The sequence below is a fragment of the Lontra canadensis genome, unplaced genomic scaffold (genome assembly GCF_010015895.1).
Source record: "Lontra canadensis isolate GAN:19392208 unplaced genomic scaffold, GSC_riverotter_1.0 scaffold39, whole genome shotgun sequence".
Taxonomy (NCBI): Eukaryota; Metazoa; Chordata; class Mammalia; order Carnivora; family Mustelidae; genus Lontra; species Lontra canadensis.
Window position 1 is genome coordinate 15,012,143 of NW_022631033.1, and position 13,920 is coordinate 15,026,062.

A 13,920-nucleotide genomic window follows, 5' to 3' on the forward strand; every position below is an offset into this window, starting at 1 on the left:
GCCAGTCCCCGTCCTTTCCTGGCACTGGATCTAACGAGCGGCAGACTTCAGCCCCTCCCTGCCTGCCAACAACTGGAGGGATAATTATGTGACACATCTGGACTACCCAAAAAGTAAGTAGGGAGAAGCCAGCGGGACTGACACAGCTGAATGTCCAGCTCTTCAAAACCGTGCAGAGCTAACCCTAACAAACTGGTTCTGGTCCCTGTCCTCAGAGGAGGGCCCAAGGCTCCCAGTCTGGCATGCTCACGGCTGCATGACAGATCCCCACTGTGCAGCAGTGGCAGCCATCTTCCAGGACAGCCGCGAACCCCCTACTCTGCCTCAGCCCCGTAGGGTAAAAGAAAGGGTCCTTTGAATCGAAAGTAATAAATATTCTGTGTAAATGACAGGTAATTAGAAAATGGTTTCTCTCTCGGGGGAGATCCACGAGAAAGAAAAGATACTCAGGAGAAGGGGGCTAAGCGAAGCGTGACACGAGAGAAGGCCTGTACTTACGAATACAGATCTTTGTAAAAGGTCTCATTAAAAAAGAGTGTTAGAAGTGTGTGTCTAGTGACATCAGCAAGATAGTGGAATAGAAAGCCCCAGGCCAGATTCCCCACATAGGGATACCAATTTAACAACTATACACAGCCCCAAAGGCCTTGTGAGAATCCCAGAAACCAATCAAGTTGCAGGCAAGTTCAAAGTCAGGAACAATCCTACTGAAACAGCTAAGAAAAGTGGCTTCATATCAACTTGGACAGCCCACCTCCCAAGCCAGCACAGCTTGGTTCGATCAAGAAGCTCCGTGTGTGGTAAAGAAAAGAATGTAGTCCAAGGTTCTGGCTTTTCAGGGGGCTGCCCAAGGGCCTCCCTTCCGTCATTCCCAATCCAGAATGCTAACGGAAGCAGCATACTTGGGAATGCCTGGCTGCCATGGAGAAGAGAGCTCAGTGGCTGCTGTAGTAAGAGAAGCAGCAATGCCACTCACAGGATAGCAGGACAAATGGCCCAGCTCACACCTTCTCCCTTGGCAGGGAAAGAGAAGAGAAGAGAAGATTATCCAACATTTGGAATGGTTTCTGTGTCACCTGAAGTAGAGCAGTGGTGGGAACTGAAATAGTTTGGATGCCTCTGGTCAGAGAAACCACAAAGGAGCTCAGCTCCTTGTTGCAGCACGACAGAACCTACAGTACCACAGAGAGACACCAGAGGGAGCTCTAGTCTTCAGAGATTACAAATCCCTAAAAAAGAAGCAAACCTCTCTAGTTGGAAAATTGCATGCACAAGCCCAAAGAAGATACATCCCCAGAAAGGATTAAGGGACCACCCAGGCTGACTGGCAAAGGCCTTCCCCTGTACAAATCTAGTATGTAAAGACTGGGAGGGGTGGCTGCTTTTTATATGTACAAAACACAAAATATGTACAAAAATAACAAGGCACTAGAAGAAACAAAACATAACCAATCAAGTGGGGGGAAAATCCTGAGAAATAGACTTTAAATAAAGAAATGGAAACCTATGAATTAGCAAATTCATAACAAATACATAACATTCATAAGCAAATTCATAACTCAAAAATAGTAATCTTAATAAAGCTCATTGTGCTATAAGAAAACACATGAATAAAATATATCAGGAAAATGATGCATAAACAAAATGAGAATATCAACAAAGAAAACTTATAAAAAGAATCAAATTCTGGAGCTGAATAATACAATGACAATTGAAAAAGTCACTAGATGGGTTCACAGTAGATTTGATCAAGCAGAGGAAAGAAATGGCATTTGAAAACTATCAAGTCATTTGAAACTATCAAGGTAGAAGAACAAAAAGAAGGATGAAGTGGAGAATTTTTGAGATTTACGGGAATCATTCAATAAACCATTATGTGTGTTACAAGTAACCCTGAAAAGGAGGAACAGAAAAGAGCAGAGAACATGTCTGAAGAAATGCTCCAAAATTCCCAAATCTGAGGATGGAAATGTACACCCAAATTCAGAAAGCTCAAAAGACCTCAGCTAAGAGGAACCCAAAGAGGCCCACACTGACACACATGATACTCAAACTGTCAAAATTCAAAGGCAAAAACAGAATCCTGAAGGTAGCAAGAGAAAAGCAAATTGTCATGTACAAAGGAACTCCCATAACATTGTCAGTGGATTTCTCAGCAGAGACATTATAATAGGACAGGATGGGATGATGTGTACAAAGCACTGAAAGAAAAAAGTGCCATCCAAGAATACTATACCTGGCAGAATTATCCTACAGAAATCAAGGAGAAATAAAGACTTTCCCAGATAAGCAAAGGCTGGGTTCATCATCACTAGACCTGCCTTATAAGAATTACTAAAAGGAGTCCTTCAAGTTGAAAAAAAAAAGGACAAGAGACAGTAACACAAAAGTATATGAAAATATAAAGGTCTCTGGTAAAGGTAAATATACAGATGGATATAGACCCCATAAAACTGATAGTGATGCACAGATCACTTTTAATACTGATAGAGAATTTAAAAGATAAAAGCATAAAAAAACTATGAAACTGTCTAATGGTAAAACAACAAAAAGGTGAAATCTGTGCTATCAATAACAAAGTGTTATTTATCCCCATATAGCGAGGGAGGGGGACATAAAGAGCTTTTGTAGGTGACTGAGATTAAGTTATCATTTTGAAGCAGACTGTTATTAAAATCATTTATGTCACCCCCAATGTAAGCACACACATTTATACACAAAATCTACAGAAGCACAAAAGAACAGTGAATCAAGACATGTCACTACCAAAAAAAAAACAAAAAACAACACGAAGGTGAGGAGAGAGGAAAAGAAGAACCAAACAACTATAAGACTTAGAGAAAACAATAGAATTCAGTAGTAAGTCTGTCATTATCAGGAATTCCCCAAAAGAAATCACTAGATTTAAAAAAGAAAAAAAAAAAAAGATCCAACTGCATGCTGTCTACAAGAGACTCACTTTTTAGTTAGGTAAGAAATACACAGGCTAAAGGCAAAAAAGATACTCCATCAAATGGTAACCAAAAGACAGCAGTGGTGACCATACTTATATTGGACAAAATAGACAAAGTCAAAAATAGTCACAAAAGAAGAATATTATGTAATGAAAAAAGGGTCAGTTCACCAGGAAAATGTAAAAGTTATATGTGCACCCAACACTGGAGCAATTCAACAATTCTGAATTAACAAAACTGAAGGGGGAAGTAGGCAGTAACACAGGAATAGTACGTGATTTCAATACTTCACTCTCAACAATACATCAAGCAGACGGAAGATCAATAAAGAAACAGGAGATTTGAACAAAACTATAAACCAATCGGATCTAAATCACCTACATAGAACATTCCATCCCATAACGGAATCCACATTCTTCTGACATGCACACAGAACGTTCTCCAAGACAGATCACATGTTAGGTGACAAAATAAGTCTTAACCAATGTAATTCAACTGAAATCATACTGAGTGTCTTATGGGACCACAGTGGAACAAAACTAGAAATCAACAGCAAAAGGAAACCCGGAAAACTCACAAATATGTGGAAATTAAACAATACATTCTTGAACTACCAACTGTTCAAACAATAACAAGGGAAATTAGAAAATATCTTGGAACAAATGAGAACAAAAACAATGCACCAACACTTACGGGATGCAGCAAAAGCAGTATGAAGAAGCGGATACCAATAAACACCTACATTAAAAAGAAATACTTCAACAACCTAACTTTACACCTCAAGGAACTAGAAGATCAAAGTTAGCACTAGCATAATGAAGAACAGTAAAAATTAGAGCAGAAATAAAATGAAAAACAGGAAAAAGAATTAACCTAATAGTTTTTCAAAGAGATCAACAGAACAGACCAATCCTTAGATAGACTAAGAAAAAAAAGACTCAGAAAATGAAAGAGCAGGCATTACACCTGATGCCACAGAAGTAAAAAGCCTCATAAGAGACTGCTGTGAACCATTACAAGCCCACAAACTGGGTAACCTCGAAATGCAGAAATTCTAAGAACATAAAACCTGCTAAGATTGAATCAGGAATAAATAAAAAATACGTTCAAACATGGCTGGTAAAGGAGACTGGATCACTAATCAAAAACCTCCTATCTACGACCCCCAAACCAGGTGGCTTCACTAGAGAATTAATTCTACCAAATATCTGAAGAAGAATTAACAATCCCCCTCAAACTCTTACAAGAAATTTAAGTGGGGGAAGGAAACACTTCCAAACTTATTTTATGAGTCTGGCATTACCCTGATACCAAAATCAGACAAAGATCCTAAAAGAAAAAATGAAAGACCAATATCCTTATTAATGCAAAACTCCCCAACAAAATACTTGTAAAGGGAATTCAACAACACATTTAAATGATTATACATCATGAAGTGGATTTCTGGAATGCAAGGATAGTTCAACATAAGAAATACAATCAATGCAACATACAATAACAGAAGGACAAAAGCCATATGAGCATCTCAATTGATAGAGAAAAAACACCTGACAAAATCCAACACCCTTTCATAATAAAAACTCTCAACAAACTATGAATAGAAGGAAATTACATCAATATGAAGGCCATAAATGAAAAGGCTATAGCTAACATCATACTCAGTGGTGAAAGTTAAAAGCTATTGCCCTCAGACCAGGAACAAAGCGGGGACGCCTCACTTGCCATTACTATTCAACACAGTACTGGGAATATTAGCGAAAGCAATTAGGTAAGAAAAAGAACTAAATGGTATCCAACTGGAAAAGAGGTAAAATTACCTCGGTCACAGAGGACATGATTTTATGTGTAGAAAATCCTGAAGATCACATACACACACAAAAACTGTTAGAATAAACAAATTCAGGAAGATTGCAGGATACAAAAATGAACATACAGAAAACAGTTGCATTTCTATATACTAACAATGAACAATCCAAAAAGGTAATTAGGAAAACAATCCCATTTACAATAGCATCAAAAAGAACAAAATATTTAGAAATAAATTTAACCAAGGAGTAAAACATTTATACACTGAAAACTATAAAAACATTGTTGAAAGAAATTGGGGATACAAATAAAAGGAAAAACATCCCATGTTCATGGACTGGAAGCCTTAATACTATTAAAATGTTCATACTACCCAAAGCAATCTATAGATTCAATACAGTAACTACTAAATTTCCAATGGCTTTTTTGCAGAAACAGAAAATAAAAATGCTAAACTTCATATGGAATCTGAAAGGACACCAAATAGTCAAAACAATCTTGAGAAAGCAAACGAAGTACTTAACACTACTGAATTGTATACTTAAAAACGGTTAATTAAGATGGTAAATTTTATGGTACATAAATGCACATTTAAATAAATTTTAAAAGTAAAAATTCACAATTAAAAAGTTCATCAGCTCTACCTTTAAAAGGTATTTCTAATATAAATATGAAATCATGACTTTAAGATGGTAAAAACATATAAAAAATTAGGAAAACTGGTTAGATCTTTCTGCATATGGCTTACAATGATGATAAATTTAGTAGACTATACCAACTGAAATGGTGGTGGTGGTGGTCTACATACGATAGCCAGACACAGCTTTTTCAAATTCTAGTACCTTAAAAATCTGGTCACTTCCCTACAAATAACTAATTGAATCAGTTATAAAATAGCCTATGTTTGTACTGTCTGCATTTCATGGCCTATTTCCCTAATTATATATACATTGGTAAATTGCTTACAATCTGTAAACTTAGCAAATTATTCAGGTGTGAGTTCCAGATAAGAGGGTATTAAAAACAGTACACCCTCAAATATTTAACTTGATTTTGAATAAAACTTTTCATGTGGTTGAGAATACTTTAGGTTAAGAAAATAAAACAAGACCGGTGATTCTACCAGAATCATGCAGTATGACAAAAACACAAGGGTATGTGTATAAGACTGATGAATCACGGACCTGTACCCCTGAAACAAATAATACATTATATGTTACTCAAGGAAAAAAAAAAAGTCCACATGAAGTGCCTGGCTGGCTCAGTCGCTAGTGTATGCAACTCTTGATCTCAGGGTCATGAGTTCAAGTCCCACACTGGCCATGGAGCCTATTTAAAAAAAAAAAGGCTAACAAAAATACTACAGCTCTTCTAAATCATTTCTTACATCAAGAACACTATGCTAAAGGGCAAGATATTGCCATTTTGCTAAAATATCAGAAATCTATAAGTCTTTTCTTCCTTTGAAGAGATTTATGAGTGGGAAAAGAGTGACACAGTCAAGAGATGGTCTTTAGTAAGAGACCTGTACCAATTTTAACCGGACACTGGCTTTAGAGCATACAGTACCGAAGAGCACATACACTACGGAAGAATAAAAGAGACAATTCCCATAAAGATGCTAAGTTAGCGTGACAGGCTAGCTCCTTTCCCCAAGATCAACCGCAGAAGAACCAAAGAGGGAAAACTCCCTCAAAATGGGGAAAGCTGTGAAAAACCCTGAGGTGAGAGGAAGAGGTATTTAGAATGGGTGAACCAGTGAGAGGGACAGGGGCTGTGGCCCAGGACCAGAAGGGAGATGTCGAGGTTGGCCTCTGCTTCTTCCCCAGCATGATTCTCACAAGCTGTGCCGAAGAGCTGCAGCCAATGTCTGTCCCTGTCCCTGTGCCTGTGCCTTCGAGAGTAAAACCCGGGCTGCACCTACAGGGCCTGGAAAGCAACGTGGAGACTACCTGTGTGCGGTTGTCTCCTCCCCCTTCCCCTGCCAAACCCTCAGGGCTGGAGAATGATAATCTAAGGATTATAGCAGCTTCTAACACTACTTATAGCTGGAGGGCCAAGCTTAAGCCTGGACCTGACAGGTTACCAGGTGGGGTAAGTAAGGCTTTCCTCCCTAGGCCTTAGCCAGCCCCCTCCCTGGCACTCTTGGGAATGGACAGGAATCACGGCTTGATTTTCCCTTATATACACTGTCTGTGTACAGAAAAGCTGACAGACGGAGGTACATAAGCTCACCGGCTAGAGTAACAACAGAGGAACACAATTATATTAAAGAGAAAACAAATTGTTAGATCAGAAATTCTAAGAGCAGCAGGTATTTCAAAGTAGATGACCCAGTATTTTGAAATTAGCCTAATATTCTACAGATGATAGCAACATATAACATGACGTAAAGGGAACCAAATAGAAATGTTAGACAGAAAGTCATATGGCTACATTATAGGACTGGGTAGATGGGATAAATGGCATTTTGGAAATACCAGAGAAATAGCAAGTTAGCAAAGTTCTTGTTTCTAGACTGAGGAAATCTAGAAAAACAAAGCAGAGGACAAGGATATAGCATTAGAGAGAACAAAAACGATTTTTAATTTTGGAGTAAAAAAGAACCACCTTAGACTGGAAAAGTGAGACCCAACAGAGTGAAATTAAAGAATATCACACACAAAATATTCTAAAAGCTTAGAGAGAAATAGCAGATCACATATAAACCAGACTGACAAACACCAAATTTTCCAAATCAGCACTAGATGCAAAAGAAGACAAAGGAATAGTGACTTGAAAGTATTTAAGGAAATGATTTGGAACCTAGAATACTATATTCAGCTAAACTGTCCTTCAAATTCAATGTCATGACCAAAATAATCCAAAGGGTTTAGAAATTTTACAGCACAAAGAGCCATACTCAAAAGTGTTGGGATAAATACTTAAATAAGAAAAGAGACATTACCAAAGGTTGTCATAAGAAATGTATGAAATAAAGGTGAGCAAATAAATACCTTAATAAGGTTTGCTGCTGTCTTAAAAAGAGAGAAGAGAAAACAATGTATCTTACCCCAGAATTTAAAATCTCTGGGGTAGGGGAATGGGAGAGGTGACCAAGAGCTTGCCAGAGTTCTAATCTTACTAGTGGAGAGTTACAAATTCTGTTTTTTTTAAAAAGTTATAACTAAAAACATCAAAGGAGAACCAAAAAAACTAAAGTAAAAACAATATATCAACACATTCTTCCAAATATATTGATAATTATATGTAAATGGATTGAAGTCAAGAAAGATGGGACACACTGGATTTAAACTTTACTAATTTTTTAAAAGATTCATTTGCGAGAGAGTGCACGCAAGTGCACGGGTGAAAGAGAGAAGGAGCAGTGGGGAAGGGGCAGAGGGAGAGAAGCAGCAGGTTCCCCACTGAGCAGGGAGCCCAAGGACCCTGAGATCATGACCTGAGCCAAAAGCAGACACTTAACTGACTGAGCCACCCAGATACCCCTAAACTTTACTATTTCTTATTTTAAAAAGTTTTAAGGTCAGAAAAAGGCTGGAAATAAAAGGAAGTAAAAAGAATGTAAGTTCTAGAAATCTTAGCAAAAGAAATCTAGTGACACAATACTGGTATCAGATAAAACAGATTTTAAGACCAAAAAAAGCATTTTTAGGAATGGAGAGGGTACTACCAAAGGATAAAATGTTCAGACTACAAGACAGAGCAATTTTAAATGTGATGTCCTAACAGAATAGTCTCTAAATATATTCAGCATAAACTGATAAAAGAATCAGGAAAAACAATACCAATTCGACATAGATCTAATAATTAGATTCCCCACGGATTATGTGCTAGGCCATAAAGAAAGCCTCAAATTTACAAAAAAATATCACCAGTCTCTCAAATTTGATCACGACATGTTTTACGACACAAGGTTAATATAAAAATATAAATTAAGAAGTCACATATTTGGATATACCAAAACATACTACTAAATAATTCACAGGAGTAAAGAAAAAATTATAATGGAAATGTAAAAATTCATCAACTAGGTGATGAAAACACATCAGAAGCCATGGGATGAGCTAAGTGATGCTTCAAGGAACGTTCACTGGGCACGTATATCACATCGGAAGACTTACTCATACTCCAGGATGGTCTTCTCAAAGGCAGACAAAACAACATCTAACTCCGAGATGTCACTGGCTTTCTTTCCTTTCAGACACCAAATAGGTTCAGAGTCAGAACGATCTGGAATATTAAGAGAAGTCCATTTAACATACTGAACATATTGTGGCTCTAGGCCCAGGGTTCTGAAAGCCTACAAGAATTGTCCCACCAAATTGCCAAAAAGAGCTATGGTTGGAGAGGCACGTGGGAGGAGCCGACTCACTTCCTAAGCCAGTGCAAGCTCAAATATGGCCTCTCCGAGGTCACTAACTGCCCTCTCCTTGGTTCTCCCATTTCTACCAAAAGAGCCTAACGCACTGCTGACTCAGAACTCCCAGCTCTACCTTTACTTGGTCCGCTGCCACCCAACACCACTGGTCACAGAGCTCTTCTTTGTTAATTACAGTTTCGTAATTTTAATCTACCTAATCACTTCTGGAACACACAGATTCCTCAGTGTGCTGATCTGGTTTTAGTAATGTGGGCGAGAGGTCAAGCACCCAGTAAAACTGGGTTGTACAATACTTAATGATAAGATATGATCCCATCTGGGATAAGAATAAGATCCCATCTGGGGTGGGTAAAAGGATTGAAGGATTGAAGAGTATACACCAAAAAGCAGGGGGGCTCTTTTTGGATGATGGGATTGTAGGTGATTTTATCTTCCTTTCTACACTTTCCAAATTTTCTAAACATATATGACTTATCTTTTAAAAGAAACAAAGGAGAGAAAATGCTTTATTTTCCTCCCATTTTTCAATAAATGTTTACTTGTATCAATAAAAATGCAGAACAATGCAGATGAATCTCAAAGAAGTTACGCCAAGTGAAAAAAGGAAAAAGAACCTTATTCAGAAGGGTGAAACCACGTTATGTGTTCAGCATGGTTTCAACACTGTGATGAAAAATTAAGGTGATAAAGCAGGTGTAACAGTAAAATCTAAACACTCTAAATACATATTGTAAGAGTCCTTCAACTTTGTTGTTGGTTGAAAATTTTCATGACAGATGTTGGAAAAAAATCAGTTACTACAAATACATATATTTTTAGCTTTTTAAAGTGCAATTTTATATACTTACAATTTACTACTTTAACAAAAACAAAGTTTTTAAAATTCTTGCATGCTTGATAAGGTATAAAACACTATTCTGTACCTGAGTCTCTGGCTTCACTTCTTGATTTCTTCCTTCTGCCACAAAACACCTTTTTCTGAGTTTTCTACAAAAAAAAAAAAAAAATTGCAAAGATGTTTATTTAAGAAAAATTTTCCTTCTCTTAAAGCACAGTATTATCAAACACTTAATTCTAGCTGTTACTCTCATTTAGTTCTAAATTATTTTTTTATTAACATATAATGTATTACTTGCCCCGGGGTACAGGTCTGTGAATCATCAGACGTACACATTTCACAGCACTCACCATAGCACATACCCTCCCCAGTGTCCATCACCCAGCCACCCCATCCCTCCCATGCAACCCCCCAGCAACCCTCCTCATTTAGTTCTAAATTATTATGTATACAATCTGATACAGAGAGACACTGAAAAATTAAATGGTCTCAAAAAGTAAATAAAGCTTCCAGTTGGCTTTTAACTATGGTTGCCTTGCAGACACCTGGGTGGCTCAGTTGGTTAGGCATCTGCCTTGGGCTCAGGTCATGATCCTGGGGTCCTGGGATCCAGTCCTGCATCAGGCTCCCTGCTCAGCGAGGAGTCTGCTTCTCCCTCTGCTTCCCCCCATCCTCTGGCTTGTACTCTCTCAAATAAATAAAAATTAAAAAAAAAAAAAAATAAACTAAAAAGGCTTTTTAGGCAGCACTGTAATTCAACAGGATTGAGAAACACTACCCTGAGGGGTGCCTGGGTGGCTCAGTGGGTTAAAGCCTCTTCCTTCGGCTCAGGTCATGATCTCAGGGTCCTGGGATCGAGCCCCGCATTGGGCTCTCTGTTCAGCAGGGAGCCTGCTTCCTCCCCCCTCTCTCTGCCTGCCTCTCTGCCTACTTGTGATCTCTGTCAAATAAATAAATAAAATCTTTAAAAAAAAATTTTTTTTCAACAGGAGGATGAATTATTCAAAACATTAAAGCAAATGAATAAAAGGACATATTGAGAACTTGACCAAAAGATACTAAATGTCAAGAATTTAAAACAGAGTGATAATGACCCAGACATCTTATCTTAGCCACTTTTTTCCTAAGGAAATGATGGAGGGCGTATACTAAGATTTAGCTAGAAAGAAATTCATGAAAGCGCTTAAAATGTTTTTTGAATTGCAACCATTCATTAGTAAGAGATTAACTACGGCACACTCATGAACGAAATGGCGAGCGCTAAGACCACAGCCTAGAACACAGGTGCCCGGGCTGGTCACCCGGGGGTGAGGAAAGTGCAGGAAAGGTGCTAAGGAGCCTGGACCAAGGAGCAGGGTGGCTCCTTTCAGGAGACAGGATTGTAGGTGATTTTATCTTCCTTTCCATACCTTCTGAATGTTCTCAAATATTTTTTATAACAAAAACATAAAACTTATCTTTTTAAAGAAACAAAGGAAAAGAGAGGAAATGCTGTTTTCCTCCTAAACATTTTTCTGTCAACCCTCCTCTTCCCTCTAGGGCGATGGCAGACACGCTCTTACCAAATTATGTGGTTCTGTCTCGGGCTCTTTTTCAACAGTGGACTTGGCGCTAAGGGGTCTGATGTTTTTAGGAGTGACCGACTCAGCCGGTTTCTCTGGAAGCTCCGAGGATATATGGGGTGTATCTGGTTGTGTCCTTATTTTCTCTGCTGGTTGAACTTTCCTTCTTATATCCTCTTCTTCAGTGCTTTCAGAGTCATCGCTAATGGGCCTGACTCTCCTTCCTGGCTATGGCGAGAAAGCAGCATTACTGGCTTAGAAAATACAAATGCTTTATCCTCCTTACTGCAATAGTGGACAGCCCTGGTCAAGTCCACATTGCTCATTCGCCACCTTCCAGCTCGAATAGGAAGGTGGCAACAGGATTACCGGGTAGTTTGCTAGGGGCAGGGAACGGTGCGGATGACCCAGACCCAAGAGTCCAAATAAACACTCCCCACAATTCACATGGCCTTTGTGGATCGTGACCTAAACAGATGACATGAACACTATGAAAATCAACTAGGGACAGAGACATTCGAGCCCTCTATAAATAAAAGTACCTAAGATATGAAAATATATTCCCTTTTTACAGTAAAAGTATCTTCTGAAATGTAACATTCTGTATGTAAAATATGGTTATAGCACATTTTCTCTGTTTGCATCCTATCGAAATAGGAAATCTGCTGCAAGATAAGAGAACACTCCTACATACCTTTTTTTCCCTCATCTCTGTAGACATGTTTTCACCTGCTTCAATTTCGTAAGTGTCTGACCTGTACCAAAGAACAAAACATCAGTAGTATCTTATACTTTTTTTTTTCACATGTCTTGTAGAAGGTGCTCGTCCAATATTAAAACAAGCTCAGTTCCACGAGGAGATTTCCGCTTGTCCTGGGCGGGTCTGCCACCTTCGGGATTTATGGGTCATCTCCCACACCATCCCACGCCCAGGCCCCCTAAGTTTATTCTTGGTGGGCAAGACAGTGCCATTACTGCACCACCTTGTGGTCATGCCCCAGAACTGCACTTTCCCTGTGTTCCCACTCCCGGGTAACTGTATGGGCCATCATCTGATGAACTGAAAGCTAAGTCCACAGACACCAGGACCATCATAGGGGATATAAAAGGGAAGACCTTCTTTTTCCCTTTGAGAAGGAAAACAAAACAAAACAAAACAAAACCCTAAATTTCCAAAGAAAGATGAGAGTTCAACATTCATTTAATGCCAACTTCCACGCCAGGCAGACAGAACATGGGGGGGCCCCTGGAGCCAGCAGGCATACCAGGGAGAGAAGACTGGCAGTTCAGAAAGATGGCACTGGAAGCTGTGGGGCGGGTGGCCTGGAGGGGAGAGAGCAGTTCTGGAGACAAGGGAGAGCAGGCAAGGGACGCTGGTGAGAGGAGCCAAGTGCCTAGGCCATGGCTGGGGTATGGAGAGAACAAATAAGACTGGTCAGAGAACAGAGGCTGCTGGGAATGACTCTAAGGTGACAGCAGGACCATTAATCTAGAGAATGTCAAAGGAGCTTGCTGACACTGGATGAGAGAGGAAAGGACTGAGCTTGGCTTTGCTGTTGCTGAATCCGAGGTGCCCGTGGGCATCTAGGGACATATGACCAATCTGCAGGACATGGCAGGCCCCAGAGAAAGGCTGGGCAAGACAGACAAGGAGCGCAGTGGCATCTGGGTAGCTAAAACCAGGAGAGTAACACTGCGGGCGGGTGGAGAGGAGAGAGCAGAGAGCAGCCTCACCGGTGTACACAAAGAGGTGAGGGAAAAGGAGATCAAGGAGCAAAGACCCAAACGTCCTTGGTGAGGATCTGGGGCCTAGAGGTTGATGCCTCCAAGAGTCCTGCTAACCACCACCCTCTCCCCAGCGCGTCCCTGATGCCCTGACTCCCCTTCGTGTCCATATAAATGAATGAAAGACCTAACTGTGAGACCTAAAACCATAGAAAGCCTAGAGGAGAACACAGGCGGTAACCTCTTCGACATCGGCAGTAGCAACTTCTTATTAGCTACTTCTCCTGAGGCGAGGGAAACAAAAGCAAAAATAAACTACTGGGACTTCACCAAGACAAAAAGCTCCCGCACAGCGAAGGAAATAATCAAACTAAAAGACAACCTACTGAACGGGAGAAGATATTTGCAAATGATAAAGGGTTAGTATCCTAAGTACGCAAGGGGCGCCTGGGTGGCTCAGTGGGTTAAGCGTCTGCCTTCGGCTCAGGTCATGATCCCGGGATCCTGGGATGGAGCCCCGCATCGGACTCTCTGCTCTGTGGGGAACCTGCTTCCTCCCCTCTCTCTGCCTGCTGCTCTGCCTGCTTGTGATCTCTGTCTGTCAAATAAATAAATAAAATCACTCACCATCAGAGACATGCAAATCAAAAC

General features: G+C 39.8%; 1 protein-coding gene across 1 annotated transcript in view; it reads right to left on the reverse strand.

Moving 5' to 3' along the window:
• Nucleotides 1-13,920, reverse strand: part of CENPU (centromere protein U) — a 29,628-nt gene that overhangs the window by 5,789 nt on the left and 9,919 nt on the right. Inside the window, exons 5-8 of the mRNA XM_032869894.1 lie at nucleotides 12,239-12,299; nucleotides 11,545-11,772; nucleotides 10,068-10,131; nucleotides 8,885-8,993 (exon numbers count right to left, since the gene is read on the reverse strand). Of these exons, the coding sequence (XP_032725785.1) occupies nucleotides 8,885-8,993; nucleotides 10,068-10,131; nucleotides 11,545-11,772; nucleotides 12,239-12,299 (462 nt within the window). The remainder of the gene's footprint in view (nucleotides 1-8,884; nucleotides 8,994-10,067; nucleotides 10,132-11,544; nucleotides 11,773-12,238; nucleotides 12,300-13,920) is intronic.